At 40.9% G+C, this 20,562-nt stretch overlaps 1 protein-coding gene across 4 annotated transcripts in view; it reads left to right on the top strand.

The window, feature by feature from the left end:
• The window catches only part of SEPHS1 (selenophosphate synthetase 1), a 74,836-nt gene extending 54,617 nt beyond the window's left edge, over nt 1–20,219 (top strand). For all 4 annotated transcript variants that reach the window (XM_075857397.1, XM_075857396.1, XM_075857400.1 and 1 more), the window contains exons 5-9: nt 4,428–4,582; nt 8,857–8,947; nt 9,501–9,600; nt 15,291–15,503; nt 18,811–20,219. In XM_075857397.1, coding sequence (XP_075713512.1) covers nt 4,428–4,582; nt 8,857–8,947; nt 9,501–9,600; nt 15,291–15,503; nt 18,811–19,025 — 774 coding nt within the window. In that variant the 3' untranslated portion in view covers nt 19,026–20,219. The remainder of the gene's footprint in view (nt 1–4,427; nt 4,583–8,856; nt 8,948–9,500; nt 9,601–15,290; nt 15,504–18,810) is intronic.
• Nucleotides 20,220–20,562: the final 343 nt, after the last annotated feature.

The raw sequence follows: 20,562 nt of genomic DNA on the forward strand, positions 1-20,562 counted from the left end.
GCTGAATTTCCCGGCCTGACCGTGGTACAGGTGAACGAGACTCCTGGCATCATAGACATTTCATGATACTAGGAGTCCCTGCCTTCCCGCGGAACTGCTTTTCCGTACTGTATCATTTTGTTCAGTTTGGAACAGCAGTTCCGTGGTGAGGCAAGGGTTCCTAGCATCATAAAATGTCTATGATGCCAGGAGTTCCGGTCTCCAATCGGGCCTGGAAATCCAGCCGACACACGGACCGTTTTTCACAGGCCAAACTCAGCTGTGTGCAAGAGGTGTTAAACTTGCGGTGCGCGTCTGGCACTCCAAGCATGAGTCCAAATAGATTCACTATTCATTGTCTCCCCGCTCACCAGCCGCTGATTGACACTTTTCTCCCTACTACTGTGCATAAGGAGAAAAGTGTCAATCGGTGGCTGGAGGGCAGGGGGGATGGACATGAATATAGAAATATACTTTGACTAGATGCGCACCGTAAGTAGAAGTACTATATTCTCCTAAACTATGGAACGTTAACTAATAAGTGACAGCTTTCTAAAATCAGCATCTCTGTCACTTTTTTTGGCTGCCCTCTGACAGAGCAGCATAAATACAATGCATTCGGAAAGTCTTCAAACCCTTTCATTTTTTTTCACATTTTGGTATGTTTTTTTGGTTTTTTTTTACGCTGGACAAGTTCTATTTCTTTCCTTGTGTCATTAGGGAACACAGAAGACTGTTGGTATATGATATTGTCACTAGTAGACAGACGCTAAGCTTAAAAGTATTAGCTCCTTGTGCATAACTTATGCTCCTCCTGCAAACAAAGAGGGAACCAGTTTTAGGTTATTGCCCAGCTGTAGTACCACTACTATCCGTTTGTGGCTCTTTTTGCTGCGGCCTGGACACTGCACTTCGTGTCTTCACAAAGATGCTTGTCATGGCCATTCTCCGATCCAGGGGACCTTAATCATTCTCTACCTAGATGACATCTTAGTGAATGCCTCCTCTTACTCGGAGAACCTGGACAGCCTCGAAATCCCCCTTCAGCTGGGTGATAAATTACTAGAAATCGTCCCTCTCCTACATAGATTTCCTTCCTGGGCATTGTGTTCAACACAACACATGTCCGGTTATCCTTCCCCAGGACAAGCTGTCCTCACTTCGGAACAGCCAAGCCTTTTAAAAGGGGATGCCCAATTCCCTCAGTTCCTGCATGCGGGTTCTGGCTTCCATTGTCCCGCCAATCAAGGCCATTCCCTGCGCAATACGTTGTGTCCTCTAGTGGTGGCTCTCCTCTCCATCTATTCCTCAGAGCAGATCCTTTATGCCATTTCACTGGACAGACCCCACAATGGATGCCAGCCTTTAGGGCTGAGGAAGAGTCTTCAAAACACTGACAGTATAAGGCACCTAGTCACTGGAGGAAGTGATACTTTTATTCAACATTTTCTTTAATTTCGGGTGATTTACCTGTCACTTCTTCATTGGATGTCTCTCTACTGGAGAGGCATCCAAGCCACGGCGTACGCCTACTTAAACCATCAAAGCAGGACCAACAGTTCAGTAGAGATGAAGGCATGAGCCAGGATCTTGCATCCAGTGTGGAACCCCAGACAAAGACCTAATAGGATCCAGATTTAACCACAAGTTCCATCAGTCTGATGTGGCTTCTGCAGTGGACATTCTGGCAGTTTCCTGGGATTGATTCAATTGTCTGTAAATCTTTTCCCCTATTCTCCACAGGATTTTAAGGCAGATCACGGCATTGGGCATCTGAACCATCCCAGTGGCTACAGCCTGGCCTCGAGGCCGTGGTACGCCAATGTCTTCTCCCTTCTGGCCGGCATCCCTTGGCATCTGCCACTCAGGGACAACCTTAGCTCTCAGAAACCAGTCTTCAACGAGCATTTAGGGTTGCCACATTTGAGGGTGTGGTTGTTCAAACCACAGTACTGAGAGCTTGTGGGTTTTCTGAGCGCATCAACAGAACCACACTGAAAGCCAGAAAACTGTTCTCCTCTGCCTGGATTTACCACAGGACCTGTATGTCTCTTCTTACTTTGGTGTGAGGAGCACCCCCTCTTCCATTTTCCAGTTTGGGCTAAACAGAACTGCATGAAAAACTGTATCAAAATGCAAAGTGTGGACTACATCTTTGGGATTATTTCAGTTTCAAGAACTATATTAACAAACATGAACAAATAGGCCCAGTTCACACAGAGTTTTTTGGAGCTGATTTTGACGCGGAAACCACGTCTGAATCACCTCCCATTTGTGGAGGCGTTTTTTTTTGGTTTTTTTTCTGTCCTTTCTTGCCGCAGTTCCGCCTTGAAATAAATGGGAGTCAGAAAATGCATTTTTCGCTTTATTTTTTGCCCGCGGTCCTCAATGGCTGCTGGCAAAAACCCACTGCAAAAGCCGCAGCAAGAAAAGCGCAGGCAGGTCAAAATCTGCCTCAAAATTTCTGAAGGAATTCTGCCGAAGAAGAATAAATTATTACTAGTATAGAAAACCTGTTACACGGGTTTGCCAGCAAAAGGAATGCAGTGGTCTGTTAAAATAAATAAATATATATATATATATATATATATACCGCCCACACACAGTATAATGCTCCCCATAGCTGGCCCCACACAGCATAATGCCCCCGCTCTTTCCCATACACAGTATAATGCCCCCATATGTACGGACGTAATAGAAAAATGATCACATACATACTTACTTATCCCCGTTCCCACGACGGGTGGATGATCCTTTGCCTCCTCTGCACTGTGCTCCGTGTGCTGTGAGCGGCTCGGGGAAGGCAGGCGCGATGTAGTGACGTCATCGCGCCTGTCTGCACCGAGTCACTCACATCGCACAGACCGGAGGAGGAGACGGATCCTCCCACCCGGCGGGGGAACGGGGATAGGTAAGTATGTATGTTATTATTTTTCTATTAGGTCCGTACATATGGGGGTGTTATACTGTGTATGGGAGAGAAATGGGGGCATTATACTATGTATGGGAGAGAGATGGGGGCATTATACTGTCTATGGAAGGGAGGGGGGGCATTATACTGTCTATGGGAGGGAGGGGGGCATTATAGCTACGCCACTAATCACTCACATCTCCTTCCTCAGTCTTCTGGCTGTGGGCGGAACTAACTGTCAGTTGGATGTGGGCGGAGCTCTATGTGAGCTTCAGACACCACGTTCTTCTCGGTTATATAATAGATTCTATGTACCTTAGCTGCCAAGTGCAATAGGCCTTGTTTGAATGTCCATTATCAGATCGATAGATATATCTATCTATCTATCTATTGTACACACATGATTTATATTAATAGGAAGTTATATCCTAGAAAGAATAGCGTTCATGTAGCAAATCCTAGTAAACTGAACATCAACTGTGGAATAGGGAGTAATGAATAGTAAAAGGAGTGGCAGAAGAGAGAAATTGTAGGGTAAAGAAATTATTGGCTACGTACACCTTTTTGACATCGTGTTTTTTGTTTTTCTTTTAAATAAAATTGTGCATCAGTGTGATTGGTGCAACTTCCTGAAATAGATTTTATTAAAAATGATTTGCTTTGTATTTTGTATACAGAGCAGATGTGTCATTTGCTAAGACCAGAATCCGTCAGGTCCACGGGACTGACGGATTCAGTGAAAGAGGGTCCTGCGTGTCTCTGATACGCAGGATCCACATATAATATATCACATTTAAGTTATGAACTTACATGCAGGGGCGGACATATCGCCGGAGCAGCCTGTTTGGCTGCGCAGGGGCGGACATATCGCCGGAGCAGCCTGTTTGGCTGCGCAGGGGCGGACATATCGCCGGAGCAGCCTGTTTGGCTGCGCAGGGGCGGACATATCGCCGGAGCAGCCGGTTTGGCTGCGCAGGGGCGGACATATCGCCGGTGAAGCCGGTTTGGCTGCACAGGGGCCTGGAGTGGGTGGGGGCCCGCTCAGCTGCTTTAAACGCTGTACACATAAATCGGCACGGCCGTGCACTTTCGGCACCTCACAGATCTGGCCCCCATCCTTCACATGTTTTATTGATGCCATCGATAACTTGTGAAGGAAGGGGGTCCAATCTGTGAGGTGCCGAAAGTGCACAGAGTGGGAGGGGGCCCCCTCCATCAGCCCGCCGGTCTATCACTTAGAACACGTATTAGGAGGGGAGGGGCCTGCAAAGCTTGCTCTGTCTGGTGTTCTTCGTCACCTAGTAACCGGCACCACTGCCAGATGCAGTGCAACATCTGACAGTGACGCTCACTAGCTGACCAAGACCACCTGATAGAGCGCGCCGCTCCTAGCAAGCCTAAAAACATCATGGACAGAAGTGCATGAATTGGCAAGGTGGAGTGTTCTACACACTATGAATATTGATATGCATGCAGTTTCATATAAGGATCTGTATTTATTTTCGTAATCTGCATATATTTTTATCTTGTACTTTAGGAAAGAGACAAGGTGATGCCTCTCATCATTCAGGGCTTCAAGGATGCTGCAGAAGAAGCTGGGACTTCTGTTACGGGAGGCCAGACCGTATTAAATCCTTGGGTAGTTCTAGGAGGAGTTGCCACCACTGTATGTCAGCCTAATGAATTCATCATGTGAGTTGCTAAATGTATGGAATTACAAGGCTATACATTCAGTACCCTGTGCCAGGATTAAGGACTGTTATTTATACAGCGGCATCAAATTTCAATAGAACATTTTTACTCAATCAGTTCTTGTCCTTAAAAAGGACCTATGGGAAGGTCAATATGATTTTTATTTAAAAAATCATTATCCCCTAAAAAAATAAACTAAATATAATGAATAAAAAAATAAATTTTTAAGGTGTGCACACTTTATGTAAATGGCCCGACTCACCGCAGGAATCCAGTTGGATCTTCCTCGCCAGGTATCTTGAGATCTTGCAGTTTTGACTAAAATTGTGTTGTGTGTGTATATAGCAGTTATACAGCAGTACATCTGTATATCTTCTAAATACACTACAGCACCGCTTTCGTCAGAGCCGCAAGATCTTGTGGTTTTATACTGTAAGGGTAAGCCCCACATGCCGCGCCGGTATGCTGTTTTCAAATTGCTTGTTAATGGCTGTGCCGTTTTGCCTGTAAAACTGCTGGTTACCTGCAAAATCGTGCAGCCATTAACGAATAAACCCTTATGGACGCACAATTTTGCAGGTAACCAGGTTTTATCACAACACCTAGCGGCCATTAACAAGCACTTTGACAACCGCACCAAACAGCAAACTGGCGCAGTTTTCAACCACGTTGCAGCCGCGATAATGCCGCCTCGTGTGGCCTTACCCTTAATCTGTTAAGGAGCAGATTCGCTCAACTAGAACAACTGCTCCTCCTGTTCCCAGCAGTCAGACCCCCATGATCAGTAATTGATGGCATATCCTAGTGATGGGGGAAACGCCTTTAATTAAATATAGCTGCATGCACCAACACTTTCCCAGAAGGGGGCACTGTTGCACACTGTAAAAAAAAAAAAAAAAGTTGTGCTTATGTCTCACTGGTTATTTTAATAATATTCATAAATGGAATTTGCAGCATCCAATTCCTTCAGTATAGGATTGGTATGTTTTTTTTCCCCCCTTTGTTGGAAGCAAAGTGAGCAATGTCTTTAGAAGTTGGGCTGGATTCACATGGGACAAAAATGTTGCAGATTTTCTGCAGCATTTTCACAGCAATTACGTAGCTTTCCGCAGCGACATACTTACGTTTTTTTGTGCATATTTTGTGGCGGATTTCACCCTTTCTACATTGTAAAGGCTGAAATCCGCAGCTTGGTCTGATTTCCATTCGGAAAATGTTCAGCAGCATGTGGATGAGATTTGTTCAAATCCCATCGACAAGACTGGGTCCGTAATACGCTGCAGATTTTACACACGGAAAATCAGCAGCATTTCCGTCCCGTGTGAATCCAACCTAGGCAGATGTAATTATATAATTTTGAAAAACGAACCCCTTTCATCAGTTTTACTACCATCCCTTCACTATTGGTAGAGAAGAAAGTAGTTCCTTTACCGTTGTATCCATTTTAGTCGTGTATTGAGCAGATGCACAAACTGGGCAAGTTCGGTCAGGAGTTGTAGTAACAAAATACACAATAACAGGCCAACAGGTTTAATATGTTCCATATGTTTAGAGATTGTGCCTCACATACTGTTCTTATGGAATTACTCCTGAAGGATGTGGTGAGCTGCTATAGAACCATACATCTCTCATAACACATTATGTGTACTGTTAAAAATGACAATTATTTGTTTGGTGTCATAATGTTTTATATGTTTAAATATGGTTTGCTGTATATAGATCTTATGGAACAACTCGTCTATTGCATTAGGTGATACCTTACAGGGGATCTATACTAATGTAAATACTTTACAAAGTGGGCTTGTAATAAATTGTGTTGTAGTTACTTGGAGAAGAATATCATGTACTGGGGTAGGGTCCGAGCGGCTTCAGGTCTGTCCTTATGACTTGCTGTACACACAAGCTGACTTCAATGGAACGAGACCCGTCCAGGCAGCAGCTCACAAGGTTAAACCTGCAGCTGCTCCGACAGCTCCTGCTCTTTTGTAAATGTTGTAGCTCTTCAGGCAGAATTTTGACACATTGGGGCAGATCTATTTCTGTCCTAAATTTAGATAGAATAAAACTAGACCAGACAGTGGCGTATGCTCTATAAGGTTAGCGTGACCAGCTAGGTTTGCTAGACATGTCCCTTTCTTACGCCATCTCTTAGCGCACACTTAATAAATCTGGCATATTTTAAAACTTTAAAGGGAATGTGTCGCTAGAATTTTTTTTTTTTTTTTAGTTAAACAATTATTATTTAAGTGATTGCACATTGTTTTAATTTTTTCACAAGTCTGGAAATATTATAAATTAGATTCTAATTTATAACATTTCCATGTGCTGGTCACTAGAGGGAGCAGTTCCCAAAATTGCAGCATGGTCAATGTGGTAAAGCAACCTCATTGCTTTATGCTGCAAATTTGGGGTAGACACACTCGCTCTAGTGTCCTCACACAATCCCCCCCTCACTTATTCTGGCTAGTGCCAGGAGAAGGAGAGGGTTGAATCTTCAAACCTCCTACACTGTGTGCCGCTATTTTCTGAGCGACTGCACAGTGTAGGAGGATTAGATACAGTGCTAATCAGACAGTATAACACAAACATACACGAACGTAAAACACACATCACATACACGAACATAACTTACCTTCTCCCGCTGCCGCCTCCGCTCCTATACCTTTTTGTCTTCGCTTCCTTGAACATATGGCCGGAAGTCGTCATCTGACTGTCCGGCAATAGCTTCCAGTCCACATGAAAATGGCGCTGGATTTCGCTCTGCTAACGAGCTTTGTTTTGGTCTGTGTAGGAGCGGCGCATACGCCGTTCCCACACAGACGGCATACGCTGCAGTGAATGGAACGGCTCCCGTTCGCATTCTCTACGGGGATGTATGTGCCGTATTCCATCTCTGAAAGTGTTGTTAATCGACACATACAGAGATGAAAAAAAAAATGGCAGCCCCCATAGAGATGTAAAAGTAAGAAAAAAAAAAGTAGAACACAAATAAATAAAATTTATTTTAATATCCTACTAAAAGCAATATTATAAAAAAATAAAATAATTCATGACACCTTCCCTTTAAAGAGACTCTGTCACCACATTATAAGTGCCCTATCTCCTACATAAGGAGATCGGTGCTATAATGTAGGTGACGGCAGTGCTTTTTATTTAGAAAAACGATCTATTTTTACCACGTTAGGAGCAATTTTTGTTTTATGCTAATTAGTTTCTTAATGCCCAACTGGGCGTGTTTTTACATTCGACCAAGTGGACGTTGTACAGAGGAGTGTATGACGCTGACCAATCCGTGACCAATCAGCCTCATGCACTTCTCCCCATTCATTTAGACAGTGCATAATGACACTGCGTTATTCACTATGTACTGTCTCATACTGACATATTAACGTTACTGAAGTGTTTAGACAGTCACTAGACAGTCCTTCCAGCCAGGACGGGATGTCTATTCACAATCCCTGCACTTCGTTAACGTTTGTTTGGTACTTACAGCAGAGCAAGAGTAATCTCGCGAGAGCTTGCTGTAAATGACAGGTTAGAACGAGATTACACTTTGCTCTGCTGTAAGTACCAAACAAACGTTAACGAAGTGCAGGGATTGTGAATAGACATCACGTCCTGTCAGGAAGGAATGTCTAGTGACTGTCTAAACACTTCAGTATCGTTAATATGTCAGTATGAGACAGCACATAGTGAATAACGCAGTGTCACTATGCGCTGACTAAATGAATGGAGAGAAGTGTATGACGCTGATTGGTCAGCGTCATACACTCCTCTGTACAACGCCCTCTTGGTCTAACGTAAAAACACGCCCACTTGGGCATGAAGAAACTAATTAGCATAAAGCTAAAATCGCTCCTAATGTGGTAAAAATAGATCGTTTTTCTAAATAAAAAGCACTGCGGTCACCTACATTACAGCGCCCATCTCCTTATGTAGGACATAGGGCACTTATAAAGTGGTGACAGAGCCTCTTTAAGCCATGCCTCTTTTTGTAGACCCTTTTAAAAACTGTCAAGGAAGGTGCAAAAAGCTTCTAAAATGGATAATAAATGTTGGGCACGCCACTTTTTTGGGTGCTTCGTAAATCTCCTGCAATGTATTTTACAAAGTGTTAAGATTTGATGAGCTGACTCGTTGTAACAAATATTCACATTAGTATGGAACCCTCTTAATAGTAATAGGAACTTAATGGTACTTGGATACAGCATGCAGTTTTGAGTGTGACAAATACATGTATATGTGTGGCATACTCTGTCCTTGTATCCATACAGGCCAGACAATGCAGTGCCTGGGGACGTCCTTGTATTGACCAAGCCTTTGGGGACCCAAGTTGCAGTAGCAGTTCATCAGTGGCTAGATATTGTAAGTAAGCTGCTGTACACCCTCATGCACTTAGAAAATGACAATTCTAGGTGTTACATTTTTGTGGTCAACGGCCAATTCGTTTCACTGCCTAGATTTCTACACTCAGGCACCACATAGCACTGAGCTCTGCAGCTACCTGCATAGATTCATGAAATTGGAAGGTTGTTTTTCATTGGTTGCCAGGGAGAGCAGTCAGGTTTTCCCTTCAGTAACCCATTGACATCCATTACACCTTATCACTAATCTGAAATATCTTCTAATGTTCTGTATACAACGCTACACAAGGAAAGAGCTACTCCATTTTGAATTCACACTACATGGACTGTGCCAATGCAGGACATCCTCATTGTACCCAAAGTTCTGGAGACTTTATCACTAACAACCCCCCACGTTAATTTGGCATATAGAAAAATAACACATGAACTCTTGAAATGTCCCATGTTCTGCATAAATCGTGTTCAACGGAACTGTGTTATGCAACTATGTTTAGCAGTGTTTTTAACTATACTTGTATTTTACATTTATTTTCTTCTTTGTTCAATACCACCAGCCAGAAAAATGGAATAAAATAAAACTGGTGGTAACCCAAGAAGATGTGGAGTTGGCATATCAGGAGGCAATGATGAATATGGCACGGCTAAACCGAACGGGTACTAATTATTATGTTTTCTCTGACTGTTGCTTTCTAAGGTATTTTCTGTACAATATTGAGAGGCTCCCGCTTTGACGGACCTGGCGAGTCCATGCATTACATTGACAGCCATTTATTTGAATGGCCAGTATGTAATGCTGCATTTCCACTGCTGATCACAGCGCTGCCATCTTTTAAAAATAGGTTTGTCTTAAAGGGAATGTGTCGTTAGAATTATTATTTTATTTTTATTTTTTCAGTTAAACAATTATTATTTAAGTGATTACACATTGTTTTACTTTTTTTAAGTCAGGAAATATTATAAATTATATTCTAATTTATAACATTTCCATGTGCTGGCCACTAGAGGGAGCAGTTCCCAAAATTGCAGCATGGTCAATGTGGTAAAGCAACCTCATTAAAACCGCCTCGCGGGAGAAAGAAGGGACATGCCCTATCTTCAGGCATTTAAGCCTCTGACCTCCCATTGACTTCAATGGGAGGCAGAGAAAGCGTATTTCGCGGCGGTCAATGGCCGCGGGTGAAAAACGCAGCGAAAATCGGCGTGCAGGGAGTGGAAAATCTGCCTCAAACTTCCAAACAGAATTTTGAGGCAGAAATTCAGAGTGCAAAAAAACACAGTGTGAACATAGCCTAACACTTACATTTGCTTATGCTTCTGAAACTAGAACAAAAAAAATGTACCAGGGACGTCACTATATAAATGTTTAATTTGTACTGTAGAGTTGCTCATGGGATTCCCCATATGATAAAATGGATGGGAAACTAATTCTAGAAGGTGTTCTCCCCGGTCCAAAGTTATGATTTCCCTATTGTCATTGTTTTCTAGCCCTATGTGTTTGTGTTTAAACACCATCTTTCGTTGCTTCAAATTCTGTAGTATTTATTCATGGAGCTCCTTGGTTTATCAAGGGACACACGAGTGACCATGGCCATCATAGTGGTTGAGCTGACTGAGACAAACACAATCGACCATAGAGGAGGGACCATTTGCAAATGTATTGTTCAAATGAAACCAATCCCCTTTTCCAAAATTGTTTTATAGAAATAATTATCAGCTTCTCTAATTTACGTGTAGAGTTTTGGTATTTTGATACAGTGTATCAGTGCACAAATTCTGTTCATCAGTGTTAGGCCCCATGCACACGGTCGTAATTACGGTCTGCAATTACGGACCCATTCACTTCTATTGTCCACGGACACTTTCCCGTTTTATTTACGGGAAGGTGTCCGGGCCGCAGAAGTGTACTGCAAAACATAGGACGTGTCCTATCTTTTGCGTTTTATCGAGAATGCTGTCGACAGCCAGCCGTGCACGCAATTGTTGCCCGTTATTACGGGCAATGCCCTGTGCATGAGGCCTTGGCAAGTGTTTATATAATAGTTCATATATTAAGTTATTTTTTACTGTATGTATAAAGATAATTTTTTAATAGTTTACCTCTACTCCAGTTACGTGGTGTAATAAAGATACTTAATCTTATCAGTGCTTTGGATTGGAAATATGGCTGTAGGTGATTCTGTGTTTATCATAGAATAACATTGTTGTTTTATCCACTTCCTGTCAAAATGTAAATTTTTCGTTCTTTAATTCATTTTTTTTTTTTTTTTGTACATATTAACCGGTAGTTGGTTATATTTTCTACCAGCTTTCCAAAAGCCACGACTTTTTTTTTTTTTTTTACATCGCGGTTTAAAGGTTTTTGTTTTTTCCCAGGACAAGTTGTAGTTTTTGATGGCACCACTTAATGTACCATAACAATGTTTGAACAATTTGGGTGGTGAAGTCGAAAAAAAAAAAAGCAGTTGATCCATTGTTTTTAGGCTTTCATTTATGCTGCGTTAACCTCACGGTAAAAGTTACGCTAACTTTATTCTGCAGGTCAATACAATTACGGCAATACCAAATTGATATAGGTTTTTTGTTTGTTTTACCACTTTTTCAAAAGAGGAACTATCGAGGGCTTTGATTTTTGCAGCGTGAGCGGTAGTTTTTATTAATACCATTGGGGTACAACATAAGGGGTACATGCAACTTTTTAAAACGTGCTGGCTACATACCACATTCTTGTAATAGTTTAAACTTTTACGGGTACGGCAATACCAATTATGATGTTTTTTTTATTGCTTACATTACTTTAGGGGAATGTATTGCGCTCCCCCCCCCCTCTCCCCTAACTGCTTAGATGCTGCAGTCACTCTGAAAATAACAGCACATTCTAAGGCTAAGGGCATCCATATCGAATTATGGTTGGTGTACAATCGCAGGTTACTGTGACCGCAATGTGACCTCAATGTTTCTCTATGGGAGCAAAGAGTCACAGCAACTTAAAACAATCACATTAATTCCTACAGGGTCACGGTAACTGATTGCAGCATGGCCGAGAGTTTCCATGGAACCCTGATCTACGACAATATAGTGTTCAATTTGACCTCATGAGGGGAATTTATTAAGACTGGCATTTCACTCTTACTCTAACTTTCTCTTTATTAAGATGCAGCACATTTATTAAGTGGCTAACGCCTCTTAATGATTGTTTTGCATTTTTCAGCCAACCGTGCACCACGGCCGTTCACTATCCATCTGTTATGATTAGCAGCATTACTGATTTCTGTTACCTCTGTGTTTGGGCGATGCTAGGCAATGCCTTTGGTCTGAGTCTGGATTTGGTCATCATTTAGCTTTGCCTGGTTAATTATGGCGGAGTACTTTTTTGGGCTTATATATACTTTAGGCCTGGATTACTCAGGTGCTGGTTATACTGTTTCTGGCATGTGCTTAACTATTTTCGGATTCTAGTAGGTGACTTTTTTTTTGTCTGTGTGTTTGTTTGTACTGTGGGACATGTTGGTCCTCTGAGAGATCTAGTTTTTGTATTGTAGTTTTACCTGTATCCTGGGATCAGTAGTTCCACTGGTTTTGTTTTTTTCCTGTGCATTTGGTTTGCTACAGAGATGTTGTCTTACCCTGCTGTGAGATAGTATTCAGATAGGGTGAGTCAGTGCTGTGTATTCTTGCCCACTGTCTATTCATCTGTTAACTGCTTGCATGCTATTCATCTGCCATCCACTCTATTTATGCATAGTCTACATCTTCTACTACCTTCAGTATTTGGTCCTGCTCATCCACTGGTGATTTACTTGTCCCTTTTTGTCTTCTGTCTGTATATTTGCGTTCTTCACCATGTGATAGCGATTGTCGGGTATTGCGTTCTTCAGCACCACCAGCGGCGTAATATTATAACCAGCCTCTGAGTAATCCAAGCCTGAAGTATATAATAGCCCCAATTAACCAGGCAAAGCTAAATGATATCCAAATCCAGACTCTGTGTTTGGGCTTTGCTAGGCAATGCCTTTAGTTAGAGATAACAAAAATCATCGATTAGCAGCAGTCCTTTTGCCTATCGGAACACCATTTCCCCCCATCCCATCGGATATAAAATATAAAAGAAGTATACTCTGCTCACCACTCCTTTTCTCACCTCCGGGCTCCCTCAGCATGCTGCGGCTCATACACGGTCTTGATGCTGAGCAACATTAGAGCATTTTGCAACACTGCACTCCACGTAATCAGTGCTGTGCCACATGCAACGTACTGACTGTGCCCGTCATCTGGACCTTGTATGAGCCACTGCATGCTGAGGGAGCCTGAGGGGAGCTGGAGCCATTTAGCACCCGTGAGGTCCGAAGCTGACTGAGGGCAGTAATTCTCATGTTCTAGTTGCATTTAGAAGCAGCACTGCGGAATATATGGGCGCTGTATAAGCAACAGAATTAAATCAGGTATGAGGCGTTCAGCACAATATGTAAATGCATTCACTGTAAGACATATATGTTGGTTTTTTTTTTTACAAGCTTATACTTTATTGCCATTTGCTAAAATGTGTTCTGTTGCCTTGATCAAATTTTTTCTTTTTGGAAAAGAGGCTATATTCACACGACAGTGAAAAAAAATGGCCATTAAAAACTGATCTACTGCCAGATTTTCATGGCCGTTTTGCATCAGTGTGTCTCCATTTTTCATCCATTTCATGTCCATATGACCGTTTGCCATCCGTTTTTCATGGCTGTTAAAAACAAAAATATGGATTTCATTTGTCAGGTTTTTTTTTTTTGTCGCAACCCCCTGAAAACACCACAGTGCCCATGTAGATAGCGCCATAGTGTCCCCTGTAGATAGTTTTCATATAGTGCCACTGTAGATAGCACTCTGACAGGGAATTCCGGAATCTCAAAGCCCCTAACGTCGATGTCCATCTCTGGCCAGCGCTCTGGAATCTCTGTCCAACTCTCTATCGCCGGGAATTCCACTCATGGAGGGAGCCCATGAGGTAACTGTCTATATATGACATCGGGGGCTCTCCAGGGCTCAGCGCTAACAGTAGCGCTGTGCCCGGAGAGTTCTCTTGTCAGGACCACAATTGGTTTTCAATGGCAGTAACAAGGATTGATTTGAAAAACGGGTATTAAAAACTGATGAGTTTAATTCTATGGGGGCCGTAGGGCCGTAAAAACGTCCAAAAATACAACCTCTTCTATTTTTTTGAATGCCTGTATTCACGAAAAAAAACAGCCATGCGACTACATCGATAGGACTGCACTGTTCTTAAAACGACTGTGTGACAACCTTTTAAAAGAAAAACGTCCGTCACCCGGCCATTTTTCACTGTGGTGTAAATGTAGCCTAACTAAACCTTCGATCTTGAAGAAAAATACTTGTTTCTATGTAATTGGGACGCATCCTCTAGGGAATAGGTAATCACAAAATAGATCCTATAGCCTTAAGATCTGTGTTTTAGTAGACTATATTGTGAAAAATCATGTACCCAAAGATATAAATCCTTATCAGGATTCCTATATTTGTAGGGCTTCTAAAATTGCTTTAAGAGGCTCTGTCACCAGTTTATTAATTCCCTATCTCCTGACTAATCTAAAAGGCGCTATAATTCTGATAACTACAGTGATATTTTGTTTTCAAAAACGTTTATTTGCAAAGTTATGAGCATTTTTCTAAATATGCTAATTTGGCAATAATAGCCAAACAGGAGGTAACTCTCTTTCTTTTCACTCTGGGCGGTGTAATGTTTTCTGTATGAGGCTGTCAATCAGCATAGAGCTTCTCCCCCTTCCCTGCCCAGCAACACAGCCTGATCATTTAGTATACAGCTTCCATTCCCGACTGTATTCAACTGGAAATATCTCCGGTTGTGTCACAGGCTAGAACTGCGATCCTGGTGTCCTATTAGAATCTCCTCTTTCATATGCCACAAGAACCGCTGTTCTAGGTGGTCCACAGCCCGAGATATGTCTGTTTGAAGTGATCCCCCTTCCCTCCAGCCTCAGTCTCTCACACTGTGTGAAGCAGCTTCATGCTGATAGGACAGCGTCAGAGGCTGTGAGGTAGCTACACCTCAGGAGAATCGCTGCTGTTACCTCCCACTTGTCAAGTATAGGCTCATTTGCATATTTAGAAAAAAAGCTCATAACTTTTAAAATAATAATCGTTTTGGGACACAATTTGAACTAGCATTAGCAGTGTGACAGCGCCTATTAGATTAGCTAGGTGATGAGGCATTACTAAACCAGTGACAGATCCTCTAAATCAGTATTTACTTTTTTTTTTGTGTGCTGGCTAAATTAAATTTTAGCACATAAATCATATTTGTGTCTTTTCCCCTTTCTTTCTAGCTGCCGGTCTCATGCACACGTTTAATGCACATGCTGCTACTGATATAACAGGTTTTGGGATTTTAGGACACGCACAAAACTTGGCCAAACAGCAGCGGAATGAGGTTTCCTTCGTCATCCATAACCTTCCTGTATTAGCCAAAATGGCTGCTGTTAGCAAGGCCTGCGGAAACATGTTTGGTCTTATGCATGGATCTTGCCCTGAGACATCCGGTAAGTAACCCCCATCCTTCTGGTTGATGCAAATAAGTCGCACACAAAAAATACCTTGATGTGTAAAGTACCTGCAGAAAGACCTGTCCAGACTCTTTGCAACTATTGCTTTACCCTTGTTTCCAGGACAACTCAAATTTCTTCCCCTCTTTCCTTTTAACCCCTTAATGACCAGGCCATTTTTTATATTTTAATTTTCTTCCAACTCTCCTAAGATGCATAACTTTTTTTTATTTTTACACAGACAGACATAGCCATTTGAATTTTTTATTTTTTTTGTGGGTTGAGTTTTAGTTTTTAACGTCACCCTTTAATGTACAATATAATATACTGGGAATCTTTGAAAAATTATTTTGTGGAATGGATAAAAAACTGAAATTTCACCATTGTTTTTTAGGTTTCGTTTTTACGGGGTTCACCCTGCAGTGATAGTGACATGTTCACTTTAATTTGGGGTCAATTCTACAATTATTTTAATGTGTTACTAATTTTACAAAATCAAAACATTTTGTAAAAATAAATTGTTTTGCGTCACCATATTCTGAAACCGAGAACCTTTTTATTTTTCCGTCGATGGAGTGGAGTGGGGGCTTATTTTTTATGCGTGGCAAGCTGTAGTTTTTATTAGTACTATACAACTTTTTATTTTTTGGGGGAAGCGAGGTGACCAAATCTAGCATTGTAAATTGTATTTTTTTCTACATTACTTTAGGGGGAAAATGGCAGGGCTTAATAGGAGTACTAACATGGCATATCTGGAGGCCTACATTAGGCCCCCAGACACCATGACAATATGCATTTGTGGGGGGGGGGGGGTTGGATGGCAGAATTTGAATGTCTAACGGCTCAGATGCCGCGGTCACTATTGACCGCGGCATTTATGCAGTTAAACGGCCAGAATCTGATTTATCTCGGAACCCAGCCGTTAGCTGCATATTACAACTGACACCCCGCTCTGACGCCCACAGCGTATGCAGCACTCTATGACGTACATATGCAGTTATTGGTCGTAAATGGGTTCAATTCCAAACTATAAGGCTATCTTTATGTGGCAAACTAAAAATTGTTGTTTTCAAGGGACAACAGCCTCTGATTTTCAGCTGTTTTTTATGCATCAAGCGTTTTTTACGGACGTTTTTGGAACTGTTTTTCTATTGAGACAAAGAAAAACGGCTCAAGAAGTGACATGCACTTCTTTTTTACGGGGCTGTTTTTAGGCAAACGGCCGCGTAAAAAAACGCAGTTTTTCCCATTGAAATCAATGGGCAGATATTTGGAGGCATTCAGCCTCCCATAATTTTAGCCATTTTGGCTAAAAATACTGAAAATAAGCCGTGTGAACATACCCTAAGATTCAATGTTGAACATCTTTAAGCATATGCTTCGGGTGCCTCAGAATTATTTTATTATAGGTATACATTCTGCAGAAAAATTACTTAAATCTGGTTTCCTTCAATAAGCTAATCACTTACGAACATTACATCAAACTTAGTCCACATTTGTCCATAAATATTTTATCTTTTCCAGGGGAACTTTTGGAAAGCCTTGTCTACATTCATTTGAATTTATTACATTAAGTGATGTTTTCAGAAGTGCTCACATGATGCTACTTGCACTAAGCAGAGTAAAGCCTCATTCACACTTGCGTATTTAGGTCAGTATTTGGAAGCTAAAACCCGGATTAAGTTCAAAACACAGAAGAGGTATAACAATTTCCGTTATACTTTTCTGTTTATGTTCCACGCCTGGTTTTGGCTTCCAAATACGGATGCAAAGTGTGAATGAGGCTTAATATGTGAGCGTTACCAAGAGAGCTGTAGACTGAACATGACGCCTGAGGATTCCGGTGGTCATCTGTGTTGGCTGCAAGGGACCTGAATTTTAGAATAAGTAAATGTTTGCGTATATATTGTAAGATTGAATATTATGTTATCGTGGTTCATTATAATTTAACTTCTAATCATGGAAAACTAAACACTTTGGATCCATTGGTAATCTCTCAAACATAAAATTTTCAGTTAAAAAAAAATGGTAAATGTGAATTCCTTAAGGAACATTGATCTGTTACTTTTATGTGTCCTTTTAAAGTTTTTAGTGCCGGGACAATTTTTACAATTTTGACCAAAACAAATTATTATTACATTATATAAAGAATTACAAAATAAAAATCATATTATACCCCCATACAAATATATTTTCTGAAAGTAGACACCTAGCATATAGTGTAAATGCCACCCAGCACTTTACAGTCATTGGGCACCTTCATGCAATTTTGCACCAAAGTTAAATGTTATTTAAGAAATGTATACAAATAAATTTTTTGGGCTAAGGGCTTGTCCACACACACAACAGAATTGCTGCAGAAAAATTTCTGCAGCAATTCCGTTGAAAAACGCAGACATTCCGCTGCGGCAAAAATGCATAATTTCCTGCGTTTTTTACTGCAGAAAATGGTGCGTATTTTGCTGCTTTTTTTCCCAATGCTGGGAGATGGCGATAACTCTGAAAAACATAGGAGATTTGTTAAATCTCGTCCACTATGCTGCTACTGTATTCTGCTGCGTTTTTTACCGTCCGCAATCCGGATGTAAAAAAAGCTGCAATTCCGCAGCATGTGGACGAGCCCTAAAAGCCTTACTTAAGCAGAGCCGGAGAATGACAAAACCTTATAAAAATAAAAGTTCATGATGTGCAGAGTTCTTACATGCCACTTATGCCTATGTCTACATGCACATATCTTCACATAATCACCAGAACTGAATTGACCAAAAATCTCTGTGACTCAAATGTTTATGGTATCTGGATCACAGTCGACAAATACGCCTCACCAGGCGCAGGGATGATTAGTTGAACTGCTTAACTTTTTTTACTCCTTAGTATAGAAAATATATATTACCCGCCCCCCCCCCCCTCCTAAATGTGACCATCAGGGAGCACATATGCTCTCTGATTGGTAAGAGGGGTGGCAACACAGAGAAAAGTTATTGTATTACCCTAGGGTCACTGGAAGACTGTATAGGGGGAAATGACTCTTATCACTTGCAGCCCACCCCTGCCTTACAGAGACAAAAACTTTTCATCTTGCTTCCTGACTTCAAACGAGTGTTGCTTCCTGACTTCAAACGAGTATTGCACCCCGAATATAGCACCTAAAATATTGATGATGCCAAGATCTAAGCCCTAGGCCTTATAGTATAAAAATGCTAGCCGCGTCCTATGACATACGTCCTTGGCAGTGAAAGGGTTAAGAACATACAAATAATGCTAAGCTTGCTATTTTCACAATTCTGATTCTGGTCTTTTGCAGGAGGTCTCCTAATCTGTCTACCAAGAGAACAGGCTGCACGGTTTTGTGCTGAGATCAAGTCCCCAAAGTATGGAGAAGGTCATCAAGCATGGATCATTGGAATAGTAGAAAAGGGCAACCGCACCGCCAGAATAATTGATAAGCCACGGATCATAGAAGTCGCCCCCCAAGTTGCTACTCAAAATGTAAACCCAACACCTGGTGCCACATCTTAATTTAGGCTTCCCTAGCTTTTTTTGTTTTGTTTTTAAATAGACCCTATTCTTTACCATCATACAATTTAAATAATTGTAAAGAAAAAATTATATATATATATATATAAATATATATCATTGTGTCTGCCCATTTTGTGGCCTTGGGTCAGTTATGCGAATGGGTATGATTTAAGAAGTAAAAAAAATCCATTGCCTTTGTTCTGGTTCTGTTTTTTGTTTTTTTTGTTTTTTTTTGTTTTTTATCTGTTTTCCCTCCTTCCTGTTACATTAACTGAAGATGCGCCTAATATGGAGGCAGCTTCTAAGTTGAAGAATTGTTATCCGATACAGTTGATTCATTTTGAATCTATAGACACTTATCTCTTGCCGCATAGGCTCTTTTTTTAAAGGTGCTTTCACTCAGCACAGACATTGCCATTCGTAGTGTCAAACAAGCAGTTAGTGTCTTCATTTATATATGTGTATTTATCATTATTGGTCTGACAAAGTTGGATGGCTTTGGAAGTTATTATGGAGAGGCAATAAATAAATTGGCTGCGAATCATAGTAGGAGGGTGCATGATTATAATTTTTATTTTTTTAATTTAGGCTTGCGCTCCTTCTAGCCTTGTACCCTCCACTCCTCTTTAATGTAGTGCTCTTATTCTCATTTCTATGCTGGGTACACATTTTACTGCGGCATTGAAGGGTCTGAAGAGGGCAACATTTGCTTAAAGCGCTTCTGTTTAAGAAGATTATTTTTCCTCTGTAATTCTCATATTTAACATATTAACAAAGTCATTTCTTATTCGTAGCACATGAAACTGCAGCGTGGTTAGATCTGTTTAAAGTACAACGTAAATGCAGACCACATGCAAAGAAACTTACAGATAACTTAAGTCACTTCAATTCAGTAATTCTAAATGTGCGCACACATAAGTACAAAACACTTTACGTATAATCAATAACTTTTCTGTTCTGTGGTTGATAGTGTTTCATACATTTTTATATTTTGTATAGTGATTTACATGCCTTTATATATTTTTTCTTTATAAATCTGCAGCTGTTAAGTAGTTGGTAGCTCTTTCCTTTTTCCAATTCGGTGCATGAGTTTGTGATCTAATAAAAAGAAAATTGACATTGCCAACATTGCAGCTTAAACTCCAAACTTGTTATTCAAATAAATATTTAATTTTTTTTATTGCTCTTGTACAACCTGTATTTGTTTTCTTTTCTTACAGCAAATGGTATATTCAGAGAGGAAAAAAAATAAATAAATATATATATATATATATATATATATATATATATATTTATTTATTTGAGGCTCTGTTTATACTATCGACATGGCTTGGCAGGTATGGCTTGTAAGGTCTGTGGTTCTGGTGTTTTTGCTGGCAAGGAATGTTCTGTACTACAATATTCTTGCTGTCACAATCTCTGGAGCCTCTTACAGTACGGAGAATGGCCCTATTGCTATTGGTATATCCAATCATATCACCAACTCTTTGGTAGTATAGCAAGTTATACCTCTGACCCCCCATAGGGGCGCTGAGAT

Source organism: Rhinoderma darwinii, chromosome 3, assembly GCF_050947455.1.
Source record: "Rhinoderma darwinii isolate aRhiDar2 chromosome 3, aRhiDar2.hap1, whole genome shotgun sequence".
Lineage (NCBI taxonomy): Eukaryota > Metazoa > Chordata > Amphibia > Anura > Rhinodermatidae > Rhinoderma > Rhinoderma darwinii.